Source organism: Eptatretus burgeri, chromosome 3 (genome assembly GCF_056783735.1).
Source record: "Eptatretus burgeri isolate ZD-2024b chromosome 3, Ebu_testis_v1, whole genome shotgun sequence".
NCBI lineage: Eukaryota > Metazoa > Chordata > Myxini > Myxiniformes > Myxinidae > Eptatretus > Eptatretus burgeri.
The window spans coordinates 129,419,725-129,435,094 of NC_140963.1; the positions used below are offsets into that span (position 1 = coordinate 129,419,725).

The 15,370-nt window shown below is 44.2% G+C and overlaps 1 protein-coding gene across 5 annotated transcripts in view; it reads right to left on the reverse strand.

Moving 5' to 3' along the window:
- Window positions 1-15,370, reverse strand: part of TMEM163 (transmembrane protein 163) — a 41,293-nt gene that overhangs the window by 24,385 nt on the left and 1,538 nt on the right. For all 5 annotated transcript variants that reach the window (XM_085875560.1, XM_085875562.1, XM_085875563.1 and 2 more), the window contains exons 4-7: window positions 9,868-9,987; window positions 9,726-9,769; window positions 8,151-8,242; window positions 6,696-6,792 (exon numbers count right to left, since the gene is read on the reverse strand). In XM_085875560.1, coding sequence (XP_085731686.1) covers window positions 6,696-6,792; window positions 8,151-8,242; window positions 9,726-9,769; window positions 9,868-9,987 — 353 coding nt within the window. The remainder of the gene's footprint in view (window positions 1-6,695; window positions 6,793-8,150; window positions 8,243-9,725; window positions 9,770-9,867; window positions 9,988-15,370) is intronic.

Sequence of the window (15,370 nt, forward strand, 5' to 3'; positions counted from 1 at the left end):
ATTACGAGCCAGAGAGCAAATGCCAGAGTATGGAGTGGAAACTTCTGACATCACCACTCAAAAATAAGTTCAAAAGTCAACCATCGGCTGGAATTTTCTGGGACTCACAAGGTCCAATTTTTGAACACTATCAAGAGGGAGGCATAACGGTAAATAGTGTGTTATTGTGAAATGCTACGGGACCAGTTGAAACGAGCAATTTGATAGAAATGCTGGGGGCTACTGTCAAAAGGTGTTGCATTGTTGCATGACGATGCCCGTTCACACACTGCCGCGCCAAACTGTGGAAACCCTCTGGCAACTGAACTTTGCGGTGTTGGAGCATCCTCCGTACAGTCCTGACCTGGCCCTTTTGGATTTTCACCTGTTTGGTCCACTCGAAGATGCTTTAAGAGGCTGCCACTTTGCCAGTGACCAACAAGTGAAAGAAGCGGTGCATGTGTGGCTCGTCACTCAGCCAAAAATATTTTTCTGAGGGCATACAGAAGCTTGTGAACCGATGCATTAAATGTGTTGAAAAGGAGGGGGACAATGTGAAAAAATGATGCTCTTCCACATCCTCAATTGTAGTTATATTATTTAAATAAAAATATTTTGCAGATACTTCTTTACTCACCCTCATATTGTTGCGAATCTGGAAGCCATGAGCACACAACATTCAGGTCCTATAGCTCAGTTATTTCGATAAGTGAATGTGGATAGATAGCTCCCTTTCCCTAGTCTAATGGGTGAATAAATGTTCATGCGCTGCGAAGTTATTTTGATAGTCAGGGTTTCCTTTCATTTTTACAACACCAACTAAAACCCTCTGCTCCCGGCATTCTCCGTGCACTCGCTTGGGCACTCCAAGTCATGGAATGCGACATGCCCCACCCACCGATTCACCTGGCGGCGCGCCGAGTAGGGGAAAGGTCAGGCCCCACCCATCGGCTCGCTTGGGCACTCCAAGTCATGGAATGCGACATGCCCCACCCACCGATTCGCTTGGCGGCGCGCCGAGTAGGGGAAAGGTCAGGCCCCACCCACGGCGAACGGGCCACGCCTGAGCGAGCCGCGCCCGAGAGGTATAAAAAGTGAACGGAAAGCACAGAGGTTGGTTGGTGGTTGTTTGGTTGAATCTACTTCAGTGGGTTGTGAAGGATCGGTCCCTCGTCTTCACCAGCGTGTGTTCTGGAGCGCGTGAGGATCTGCCGGAGCTCGGGAGGCTGATCGCGGCTCGCCGGGGTATCTGGATTCGGCTCGCTTCTCGCTGGTGCCCGGTTCGAATCAGCTCGAAGATCACACGAGGTGGACAGGTCCGAGGCAGAATCTGGTCTTCAGCTCACCCTTTCCCTCCGAGCTGGAGGCTTCAATAAAGACCACATTGGGTCCGTTTCTATGGGTGTGTGTGTGTGTGTGTGTTTGTGGCACCAGTCCAGTAAGTAGAAATTGTATAAGTGCCTTTCTGTACATACGTGTCTTTTATTATTCGGATAACTCTGCTTCTTACGTGCCCCCCTGCTCCATTATAAATAAACCCATGTGTTAAATGGATCGGTTAGTCCTCGTCCTTTCTTTTATTGGTTTAACATGGTGTGTGTTGGAGAATTAGCCAGGCTGTTGCCACTGTAAAGGGACATTTGGACCGACGAAAGCTCGGTGATCATCCGCTCGGGTCGCACACGGTTTGTGTACGCTAGCGACTCGTTACGTACGAGCATCGTCGAGGGTGAATTTCCCCGGTAGTTTGAACGACATGGGTATTTAGGTAAATTGAAATTGGCAATCGACCCTACCCCACGTGGTCAATCTATTAGTGAACTTCGGTCCGATAAGGGACCCGTTGGCTCCGGAGTTATCCGGGGTGATGACCTATACATTCCGGGTGATCGGTGGAGTTGACCCTGCAGCTCCATCTAGCGGTCGTGCTTGTCGCAGATACCCGGCCCCGCAACAATATTTCTGCCTGACCGCAACCAATAATGACTCCAGATTGTGTGGCGAAGCGGGAGGTAATGTTTCACGTGGCAGGCGGCACTTACCGCTCCTGGTGCCATGCAACAAGGGCTGTATGGGACGCGGTACCAGCATTTCACCACTCAGTTTGGGGTCACACATTATCTGATATATATGCTCCCCAGATTGCCAATGGTCATAAGTCCTGTGCATGCATGCATACACACACACACACACACACACACACACACACACACACACACACACACACACACACACACACACACACACACACACACACACACATACACACACACACACCAAATAATCACCTCTGACACGGAGGCATCAGCCCAACCACTCATGTCAAAAGGCAGAGATTTAATAGTCACCATTGGTTAAACATCAGCCGGAGCCACCTATCTTGATTTCAGGCTAATTTACCCTTGTCAAGATGACATACAATATAAATATCTCATCAATGATGACCACAGTCGTCACTTAAATTTCAATCATACCTCCTGGCTGTAATGGTGAGCATCAGCCACGGATTTATGTCTCGCACAGTAAAACTGCATAATCCGAAAAGAACAACAATCTGTCTGCCACCCGGACGATTGTTCCCTCTCATGCAAACAAAGAAACCAGAAGGCACGTGAGATCGGCGGAGAAATCAACATGGGTGCAGTGTGACCAGTGCACGTGCCTTCTGGTTTCTTGGTTTACATTTGTGGGAACAACCGACTGGGTGGCAGACAGATTGTTGTTCTTTGTGGATTATGCGGTTTTACCATGGGTGACATAATCTATGGCTGATGCTCACCATGACAACCATGAGGTACGATTGGAATTTAAATGATGACTGTGGTCATCATTGGTTAGATAGTTATCGGTATGCCATTCTGATGAGGGTAAATAACCCAAATTCAGGACGACATGCCATTGAAGTCATGGGGAGTCACTCCTACAGAGAGGTCCAATTATGTAACCATTAATTTTGGCCCTTCGGGATTAGGATGTGTGTATTTGATCAACCATGAGCTTCAGCCTTTGGGCTGAGGGGGCACGAGTATGCTAATGGGACAGTTTTGTTGGACTGTGTACTTCGGTCACGGGGTCAAGGTGCATGTCCCAAGCTGTTTCAATGTTTTGATTTTTTTTGAGTAAAAAAGGCACCTTCAAAGGAGCAAATAAGCCCGAAATCCAGAAAGGCAGCTCCGCTTGATGTTTGATCAATGGTGGCCATCTTTGGCATGAGTGGCCGGGCCAATGTCTCCAGGTCGGACGTGATTCTTTGGTGTGCGTATGCGCAGATGTTTGCAGGCAGACAGACAGACAAAGTGAACCAATTGTTTAACTCAGCTTTTGGCTTCGCACGTACAAAATAATGTTTAATTTTCATTTTTCAATTTGCAAGTACCTATAATTAGAGAGGTAATACAAGTACAGTGTAAAGTACTGTGGAACCTTGACATTCACGGTTTATAAAATGTGACCTGTGAAAACATTCGCGTTTGTTTTTTGTTTTTTTTTAAACACTTCAAGACTAGTCTCTTATATCTACTGCTGCTGGTATTAATTTAGCCTGGAAATTCTTCCACAGAGTCTGTCTGTCTGTCTGTCTGTCTGTCTGTCTGTCTGTCTGTCTGTCTGTCTGTCTGTCTGTCTGTCTGTCTGTCTGTCTGTCTGTCTGTCTGTCTGTCTGTCTGTCTGTCTCTCTCTCTCTCTCTCTCATGCACAGATTCATCCCACCTCATCTTCAATTATCTCACCCATCTTCCCGCTCTTGGTACCCTCAATCCTGCGGCAAGGCAGTTGCTTTAAAACACTTGCATTCTCCTCCTGGAAGGCAAATTTGACCGAATGCAATCTCAGATCATTCCACAAAGCCTGGAACAGGTGTGTGTCTACTCGAAGGAGAGCCAAAAAACAACATCCATCCAATCTCAAGAAGGAACTTTCAAACTCGTCTCCCCCCTCTAAAACCTGGTGGTGCCTTGTCAAGTCTGTCTCTGGTGTATGCTCCCCTTCAACCCCTTCCCTCACTTCAAATGGCATCACAGCCGACGCTCGTGAGAAGGCCGAATGCCTCAAAATATTGTGTCCCTAACCCCTCCCTCTCTGTACCCATCCTTCCCAGTCGAACCCAATTGGTCCTGAATTTTGTGTCTCTTGCACCTGAAAAAGTGGAAACGTTTCTGGCAACCCTCGACTGACACTACAACTGGATCGGACGGCATCAGCTCACATGTCCGAAAAACCTGCTCTGCTGCTCTTGCGCTTCCTCCCTCTGCCCTTTTCATCGTGTCATTCACCGTAGGTCATGTTCCATTTGCTTGGAAATCAGCCAACATCACAGCATTACATAAAAAGGTGCAAAAATGGATCCCCTTAACTACAGCCCAATTAGCTTCCAGTACTTCCAAGCATCAGCAACGTCATGGAATCCATCATCGCACTTGACATAAAATCATTCCTTTTCTCCAGCAGCCTCATCTCAGATCATCAATTTGGATACAAACCTGGTCACTCTACCTTGGTCATGCTGCTTCCACTCTCCTCCCAACAATGGATGGACGCCCTCAATATCAGACATGAGATCAGGGCCGTCTCTCTGGACATATCTCGAGCTTTTGATGCAGTCTGGCATCCTGCCCTGCTCTCCAAACTCTCTGCCGATGGAATCCAAGGCCAACTCCACTCTTGGATTACTGGTATCCTCCACTCGTGTAGCCAACGTAAAAAAAATAGAAAGTAATTAAAATACAAAACTAGAATATCTTGGTTGGATAAGTGTCCATCTCCCTCATAATAGCTATTGTAAATTAGCTCAGGTGTAACCAATCACATTCAAAAATCACACACCAAGTTAATTGGCCTCCACCTGTGTTAAATTGCAGTGAGTCCGATTATTTCAGAATAAAAATCAGCTGTTCCTGTAGGTTTCCTCTGCTGGGTCGTGCATTTCACAGCAAAGACTCAACCATGGGTTCTAAGGAGCTTTCAAAAAGACCTCCAGGATAAAGTTGTAGAAAGGCACACATCAGGGGATGGGTATAAAAATATTTTAAAGGCCTTGAATATCCCTTGGAGCACAGTCAAGACAATCACTAAGAAGTGGAAGGTGTGTGGTACCACCACGACCCTGCCTAGATCAGGCCGTCTCTCAAAACTGGATGACCAAGCAAGGAGACTAATCAGAGAGGCCACCAAGAGGCCAATGGCAAGTTTGAAAGAGCTACATGCCTTTATGGCAAAGACTTGTCACTGTGTGCATGCGATAATATCCAAAGCACTCCACAAGGCTGACCTTTACGGAAGGATGGCAAGAAGGAAGCCATTACGCAAAAAACCCACCTTGAGTCCTGCTTGAAGTATGCAAAAAAAAAAAAAAACACTCCGGAGATTCTGTAGACATGTCGCAAAAAGTTTTGTGATCCGACGAAACCAAGATGGAACTTTTTGGCCTAAATGCAAAATGATACGTTTGGTGCAAACCCAACACAGCACATCACCCAAAGAACACCATCCCTACTGTGAAGAATGGTGGTGGCAGCATCATGTTGTGGAGATGTTTGTCATCAGCAGGGACGAGGGCACTTGTCAGGATAGAAGGGAAAATGGATGGAGCAAACTACAGGAAAATCCGAGAGGAAAACCTGCTGCCCTCTGCAAGAAAGCTGAAATTGGGACGGAAGTTCACCTTTCAGTGTCACAATGACCCGAAGCACACAACGAAAGCTACACTGGAGTGGCTAAGGAACAAAACGATAAATGTCCTTGAGTGGCCGACTCAGAGCCCCGACCTAAATCAAATCGAAAATCTGTGGCATGACTTGAAGATTGCTGTCCATCAACGCTCCCCATGTAACTTGACTGAGCTTGAACAGTTTTGTGCAGAAGAATGAGCAAATATTGCCCAATCAAGGTGTGCAAAGTTGGTGGAGACCGATCCCAACACACTCGCAGCTGTAATTGCTGTCAAAGGTGCTTCCACCGAGTATTAACTCAGGGGGGCGGACACTTATCCAACCTAGATATTATAGTTTTATATATTTAATTAATTAACTGAAATTTGTAGAATTTCTTTTTCACTTGGAAGTTGTGGGTTACGATGTGTAAATAAAAGGTGGAAAAAAGTCTGATTTAATGCAATTCAATTCCAGGCTACAAGGCAACAAAAGGTGAAAATTTTGAAAACGGGGTATAGAGTTTCTTGAGGCACTGCAATATATATATTTTTTTATAATATATATATATATATATATATATATATATATATATATATATATATAGATATATATGATATATATATATATGTATCCAAATCCATACACAGTAGATGAAGATACATGTCAAGTTACTTTTTTTCATATCTTGCATTATTGTGAAATCTTTCACAGAAATTTTTAAGAAACCCCATGTTGCACCTGATGCTGATTTGTACATGTACATGCAGCGCATTTTGTCTGTTTTTGTCCGTGTCCTCTCGAGGTCGTTCTACATCTGCAAGCTCCTCCATGAAAATTACCATGATAAAAGTGAAGCTTCAAGTATCAATATTATTACTATCTAAAATCGATCGTGTTTCACTGTCCATTTATAGCTCGATTTGATTATACTTTTTCATTTTCTTATTTCTTTCAGTTTCCCACTGTGCTGAGATAGCTAAGCAGTAAGCACAAACAAAATTTGAGTTGATGAAGTCAAAACAAAAACGAGTCAAGCCAAGCAAACAAAAAAAGAAACTCGGTTCTTACCACCTCTGGTAGAAGACGTCTCACCAAGTCATGGATCGCCTTGCCCATGATGCACACAGCTGACAGCAAGAAGATGATGCCCAGAACCACACATGCTCTGTTGTGCACACGAGTCCATCGCATTGTCACCAGAGTACCAGCATGAAGATTCACCAACCCTGCAACCAATGAAAAGCCTGTCCTTAAACGTTTCTCAAAACAGCTTTTAAATGCTCGACACATCTGTAGTGTAGCATTCCTTTGGGTTACACGTAAGGGTCGGCAAGTTATGGGGGAAACGAGCTCCCACAGAGCCACACTCGCCGGATCTTAATCAACCATGGACCCAATGACTCCTCAGAATCATTGATCGTGGACGTGATGTCATAATGTGCTTGCAATGGCAGAGATGCTAAAAATACTCCATCGCACACGATCCAAGAGTGGAAAGATCAACTGTGAGATTTGCAAATTATTCATAAGCTATTAATTGTCGAAAAAATAAAAACTTAACAAAACATGTAGTGCAGTCTTGTTATGATTTCAGCATGAGCTCATAAGTTTGGCGAGAATGGTACTCGGTGGAGCGCATGCCACCACCAGGTTGAACAGTTTACGTTTTTTTCCCCCCACTGATAGGCCAGATCTGCATCCAGACCTCAACCAATATCTAATCGGCTTGATCTTGTCACCTACCCAACTGATCCACCAAGATTTGTCATCACTTGTCCACAACTTTTTGAGATATCGTGCTCCATCTCTCAATAATGAAGAATCACTTTGAAAAATTAAAAAAAAATTCTCATATCTGGATCCGGATTGGGATCTTCACCAAAATCGAAACAATTTTTCCTCGTCACACACCCAACCTGTCGACCAAGTTTCATCCGAATCCGTACATGACGTTTGGAGACATAACATATCGTGTTCACAAATAGAATGACAGACAGACAAACAGGGGTGAAAATATAACCTCCATCCACCTTCGGTTGTGGAGGTAATAAAGAGTTCACACAGGTACGCTGTCCGTGGTCGGAAGCAAAGAAAACCTGACTTTTTGGGGTGCTCTTACCTCAACGAATAGCTGACATGTAAAACCACCTCTATATGGCTTCCCACCCAAGTTGCACCCCTTTATAAACTTCCAATTGATAAAACCTATCGTTCACAGTATCTGCCGATGTAAACCGACATTTGTCTTGACAATAAAGTATAGCTCCAATTCTAACAGCTTTGATGAAGGAAATGTAACATCGTATCATCACACATGGTGCACAAGTATATCTAGGGGAAACTCAGAAAATCTGGACCCTTCATGTCAATAAATACACCCAAGGTCCTGGTAATAGATTTTTGACAGGTTTCAGAAACGTGGACCTTCGCCCTTTACCCCTTATTTTCAAATCACGAACTTGCTTCGATATGGTTGCCTATTTCACCCCCAATAGATAGCATAAATACAATACACCACTTAACTGGTACTCTCTGTGGGCTGAGTGCACGGCTCCTGCCTTGCCGTAGCGCCAGACAACGATGATAGATGACAGCACATCCAAAAGGGCATCAAACTGCAGCACACAAGCAACAACACCGATGTTTCACAGTTTTCCGAGTGGCATCATGGATGCAAGGAATGTGGTGCTTCATCTGGGCATTACTGGCGCTTACCTTGCATAATCATCCACTGGGATGGATGTCATATTTGAATCTCCTGGGCCTCATTATCAAATATATAATCTGTCTTTTGTAGATCATATCTCCAAGTTGGCCTCCAAATTCTGCTGCTACCCTGGAAGTCTCCTTCTGGACCGAGTGCTTTCTCAGTGGTACGAATTTGAAATGGTGTAGAAGGTCTTGACTTAAAGTGCCACGTAATATGGCTTCCCACTATGAACTGCTGATTCCCATCTACCCCGACCCCTTTCCTTCAGACTGTGAAATCTTTGACACTCCTCATCATAGCATCTCTTAACAGGAGCTGAACCCCTGTCCACATGCCCCAATGGATTTCTCAACTTTTCTTTAAGATTTAAATGAATAAATATGGTCTTATTGACTAAATAGTGTTTTTTTAAGGATATAGGTGGGAAACAAGTGAAATTTAAGGATTTCCAATCTTGTAAAATTAGTCAAACAACACGGTGAGTCGTAAGGAGCACACCTTTTGTTTTTGAGCTGTCCATCATGAAATCGATTCTCATCCTGACAATAATAAACTGTTGTATTTGGTGCTTCACAGGCAGGGCGTCAAGTCACAAAGTGTATTGCCCCTCAGATGGACGGTAAACTGGGTGCCCCCTTCTGCTAGCCTTGGATGTTGAACATCACATGGTGTCCGTGAAGAGTCGGTGAGTTTCTGGTGGCACCATGGCCAAATTCCAAATTCTTGCCACTTTCAATCAAACATCAGGCCAGACCAGGCCGGCAGTTCGTAAAAGCCTTGGGATAACAACCCCCCAGCCAACCCTACAAGAAGTCAGGATAATTGGGACAGCAGCAACAGCAGTAGTTGTAGTCATCTTTGGAGTTTTTTTCTTTTCTTCGAATCTTCATTAATCTTGTGCTTTGTTCTAAATGATGACAAATCTATATAATACGTATGCAAAGCAGTCAGACTTTCACCCTCCTCCTCCCCAAACATGCATATCTTATTGATTCAGTTCTCTTTAACCCTTCCTTCTGCTTTTCCCCTTTTTTATCTTTTACACTCCCCCTTTCTCATTTCCTCTACTTATAGCCACATTCTCCAAGCATATTATATATAATATATAGATCGCTCTTTAGCCACTCTGCCTAAACATTTGACCCAGTAAGTCTTCATCTTATGTTTCTAGAAATTAAATATCTTGCCCCGACACCAAGTTTGCATGAAAAAAAATGACTAAAGTGATTGGTACAAGGTATAACCTCGAACATTATTTCTCTTTGTCAATGTTTACTTTTCAAGTGTCTCAAAGATATTGTTCAGAACCCAAAATGGACTCCAAATCGGATACACGTGAATGCGTTTTTACTTTGGATGGCAATGAAGGAAGAAGCTTCAACACTCACAGCAAAGCCGAAGGCAGCGGCGCTGGACTGCAGTGACGAAACAACTGTGGAATAAAATGTCGGGTGAAGCCAAACGTTTGACTTTCTTGGTTATGAAAAAGGTAAGATTATTGGAAAGAGGATAAAATAAATAAATACTGACCAAAAGCAGCCACAGACAGGGCGAGTGTTATCATGATGGAAAGGAGGGACACTGCAAGTGCCCAGCGCCGATACACCTGAGCCTCTTGTGGCCGCAGTCGTTGGCTGCTCTCCAGCAAACCTGTCCATAACATTCCAAATTATTTATGTCAAACATGTGCAGCAAAGCCCTTGACATGTCTTCGAGTGCAGGGTTCTTTCTGTATTTATATACAATCATGCTACGTCTGTGTATGCGGTCACTGTGAGCTCCGGTATCTCTATACCATATTTGTTGCTGCTGTTACAAGCATTGAATAGGGATGGCATTGCTGTAATGCAAGTTATTGATCGGATAAGTGCAGAAAAAGCTCTTCAATCTATGCCTTTCATGCTGGTCGTTTTGGAACTCTCGAGGATGGGATGTGCGATTTTGCCTCTATCTCGGTTCCTAATGTGCACAGGGAGTCAACGTCAGTTTGTCAACGTCACACTTTGGTCTGTTTTGTCAGCTGAGATTTGAGGGAATAGCAGGCAAAAGAGGAGCTCACCCGTTGAAACATCCACCTTCCCCTTCAATTTTGCCACTGTGAGGAGGAAAAAAAACAAAAAACAATGATGCTGTGCTTTGACAGGTATGCGGAGGTGGGAAAAAGTGCTGTGCAGAGTGGAAGGACCTGGGAATATAAAAGAGCGACGCTAATGGGACGTGAAACTCGCTCTATCTTCTTGTTGTTGTCAGTCCTTGTGATTAGCTCTCCTGGAAATATGTGGGAGTGTTCCTTCTCGATCTGAGACTTAGGTCTTGTGGCCCTCATGTAAGGCTCAAACTGAACGACGGCTATCTCCTCCCACGGCAGCTTGGCTCGATCGCGAGCTTGTCTCACCTATACAGTGCCTGGCGTAGGGGCATGGCAAAGACGCCCTTGAGGCCCCTTTTACCCACTCGTGGTCTTTTCCCATTGGTTCCCTGCCCACCAATTATTTGATTGCCTTCAAGAAGGGTCCCTCACAACTGAGTAGTGGACACCCTTCTGGAAGAATCTTCAGCTGATATAACGCGACAATGCTGTCCACCTTAGGGCCCTGTCACACCTTGACGTTTTAGCCAGCGTATGGCAAGGTATCAAAATGTATGTAAAACGCTGGCGTACGCTGAACTATCGATGTTTTTTTTCCAGTTTTGGACGTATTCATAACGAGTTGAACGTATGCATAACGTATTAGTAACGTACACAGAACGTTTCGATAACTTATAGATAACTTATATCAATGAATGCTGAGCGTGTTGTCGGCGTTCACAACGTATGCCCAACGATAGTCTAACTTATGCATAGCGCGGCAGCGTATCGCCGACGATCACTTGGCGTGGCCTATTAAAAGGCTGCGGCTCGACGATTCAAATCATAACCGCACTAGACATCACACCTTGACGTTTTAGCCAGCGTATGCCGACGTATGAAAAATTTGCCGAATACGCTGGCACACGTCGAATACGTTATGGGTAAGTTTTGTATACGTTAAGAGCATGCTGGCATATGTCGTAGTACGCCGAGTACGTCGACAAATGTTCAGCATGTAGAAAATTTTTCGACGTACTCGCCATATGACACATGTTCCGCATACGCTGGCCATATTAGTTGTAGGCACGTTACGCGATTGTTGACACACGTTACTTGTAAGTTACTCATAAGTCGAAACATGTCGAGGTAATCGTTAGCGTCAGTGTTCCAGACTACCTGTTTTTTGTTTTTTCTTCGGTATGACGGTGATGTTGACACTTCGATTTCTAGTGCGGTTATGATTTAAATCGTTGAGCGGCAGCCTATTAATTATATTATATCATAACCGCACTAGAAATCGAAGTGTCAACATCACCGTCGTACCGAAGAAAAAACAAAAATAAAAATAAACCAGGGAGTCTGGAACACTGACGCTAAACATTACCTCGACGAGTTTCGACTTATGAGTAACTTACAAGTAACGTGTGTCGACGTGTGTCAACGATCGCGTAACGTGCCTACAACTTATGGCCAACATATGCGGAACGTGTGAGTCATGCGTCGAAAAATTTCAAGCATGGAAAATTTCTCGAACAGCTCGGCAGACTACGACGTATGCCAGCGTGCTCTTAACGTATACAAAACTTACCCATACGTATTCGACGTGTGCCAGCGTTTTAGACAAATTTTTCATACGTCGGCACACGCTGCCTAAATCGTCAGGGTGTGACAAGGCCTTTAGCACTGCAATCAAATTTGAGCAAAATGTTTTTGGTGTGTTTCAAAAGAAAAGTGCAGGAAAGGAAGGAAGAAAATTCATCTAAACTTAAGGATCGAAGGCGTTTCGAATTATGAAGGATGATTTGGTCCGTACGAGGTTTGAGGGGGTGAAGAATGTTGGGGAGCCATGAGGAATATCGGCTTGGGAGCGAAAGGGTCAGGGATGGGGGATGGAGAGATGGATTGAAAGTCAGAAAAGTTGGAGAGTGAGATGAAAGTTGGGGAATTACATGAAAGGGAAAAGCCGAGTTAAACCCACACAACACATTTTCCCTGTCCCCGGTAAAAAGGGAAGGGTCTGACATAAGCACGCATATTAATAAAATAACTAACTCAGGGTTCCCTGCGTGTTGGACAAAACTCTCCCGGGGACCGTTTTCCACAACCGCAATTATATATATATATATATATATATATATATATATATATATATATATATATATATATATATATATATATATATATATATACACATACATACACACATACATACATACACGAGGTCCATCTAAAAAGTAACGGGACTGAGCCTGCTGTGTGCTCCACTTACACAACTTGAATTAACGGGTTGCGTCACAGTCTTTCGCAACATTCCAGCAATACATATGATTGGTGATGGTTGACTGTGCTCATTGTGTGATTTTTTACAGGTCGTGCTTTACACGTTGTCTTGTCTGAGTCGTCGTGCTACGAGTCATGAGCAGAGAGTCAATCTGAAGTTTCTTGCCAAGCTCGGCAAAACACCTTCCGAATCCTTCGCAATGCTGCAGCAAGTCTATGGGGAAGAAACAATGTCACGTACACGTGTATTTGAATGGCACAAGAGGTTCAAAGAGGGACAGGAGGAGGTTGAAGATGATCCACGGTCTGGAAGACCTTCAACGAGCAGAAAAGCGGACAACATCGAGCGTGTGAAGCAGATGGTGCACGCAGATCGTCGACTCACTGTGCTGATGATTGCTGAGGAAATTTTCATCAACAAGGACATTGCCTGGAGCATCATCACTGAACATCTCAAAATGCGCAAAGTGTGCGCAAAGATGGTCCCCAAGCTGTTGTCCGAGGACCAGAAAGAGCAAAGAGTCACTGTATGTCAAGACATTATTGAGCGCCTTGAGGATGATCCAGACCTCCTCAAGAGAGTCATTGCTGGCGATGAATCGTGGATATTCGAATATTATCCCGAGACCAAACGGCAGAGTTGTCAGTGGAAAAGTCCGGCATCACCAAGACCAAAGAAAGCAAGGATGTCAAAGTCGAAGGTCAAGGTGATGCTCATCGCGTTTTTTGACATCAAGAGCATCGTCCACTTCGAGTTTCTACCACAGGGTCAAACAGTGAATCAATACGTGTACAAGGAGATCCTCGGGCGCCTCATGAGATCAGTCCGGGACAAGAGGAGGGATCTGTGGGAGAACAACGCCTGGGTGCTCCACCATGACAACGCCCCTGCTCACAGTGCCCTGAGCATCCGACAGTTTCTGGCGGAGAGGAATGTGCCAACTCTGGAGCAACCCCTATATTCGCCAGACTTGGCCCCTTGTGATTTTTTTTCCTATTCTCCAAGCTCAAGGGGGTGATCAAGGAGACCCGATTTCCTGATGTGGAGGCCGTCAAAAGGGCCGTGACAACGGAGCTCCTGAGGATTCCAGAAGAAGCCTTCCGGGGATGCATCGAAGCGTGGAAGAGGATGGACAAGTGTGTGAGACTGGAGGGAAACTATTTTGAAGGGGACAAGCTGTGATTTCAATATATTTTTTGGAATAAAATTTCTGTGAAGTCAGTCCCGTTACTTTTTAGACAGATATATATATATATATATATATATATATATATATATATATATATATATATATATATATATATATATATATATATATATATATATATATATATATATATATATATATAGAGTAGCCTGCAAAAGTATTCACCCCCGACCAATAATGCCATATTTAGATGAATTATGAATTATGTATAAACAATTTTTCCAAATTAATTTTTTTATTTATAACTGAAGAGATCAAACTAAATAGTCATAGTTGAAGGAGGTTACATGTCAGGAATACCTGCAAAAGACGTGTTCAAATCAAAATTCACTGGTTGGAAAAGTATTCAGTCCCTTACTTCGATGAGTACTTGGTAGAAGCACCTTTTGCAGCAATGACTGCTCCGAGTTTTTGTGGGTCGGTCTCTCCCAGCTTCGCACGGCGAGATGGTGAAATCTTCACCCATTCTTCACGTGAAAATTGCTCTCGTTCTGCCAAGTTTGACGAGGATTGTCGATGGACTACAATCTTCAAGTCTCACCATGAATGTTAATTTGGGCTCAAGTGAGGATTTGGGCTGGGCCACTCAAAGAACATTTATTTTCTTCTTATTCAGCCACTCCAGTGTGGATTGAGCTAAATATGCTTCGGATTATTGTCCTGGTGAAATGTGAATGTCCTCCCCAGTTTCAGACTCATGGCTGGCTCAAGCAGGTTTTCATCAACGATTCCCTTGTACTTTGCACCATCCATTGTCCCTTCAATCCCGACAAGCTTGCCAGTCCCTGTTGAAGTAAAACAGCTCCATGAACATGATACTGCCACCACCATGCTTGACAGTCGGGGTGTTGTTGACTGGGTTATGTGCAGTGTTCGGCTTGGCCAGACATAACGCTGATAATTTGGATATTATATCTAACTTTTTGAAGATATCCCACTCACAGATAAACAGACAGACAGTGGTGAAAACAACCGCTGTCCATCTTCTGTGGCAGAAGTAACAATTGTTGCCTCCAATGAAATAACTATATTCTTGTTGCGAGGTTCAGGTTCTAAGCATTTATTTTTCAAAGAGTTAATTTCAAGGATAAGGAAGGATTCATAAAATGAGTTCGCCATGATCCTTCTTGTCAAAATGACTTGAAACTTTGCTGTAAGAGTTCTGAACTTCTCCTGATTGCAGGTTCAAAATCGCAACACCAATGGGATTGATCAAATCCGTATGCAGTCCGTGGCTACTGGTTGCGTCGTTGCTGGTTGGAGCAGAAATTTGGAACTTATTCAGGGTGCTGGCGAGAGCTTGCCGACTCTTCGCCAAGGCCACCGTGGCATCTTTAACATCCACCACCAAATGTGGGCAAGTGGGACGCCCGTTTAACGTCCGTCCGAGGGACGGCACATGCGTTGATGAATCGCCATACCTGTGAAACACCGAGATGACAGCTTATAGCTGGGTAGGGATTCGAACCCAGGC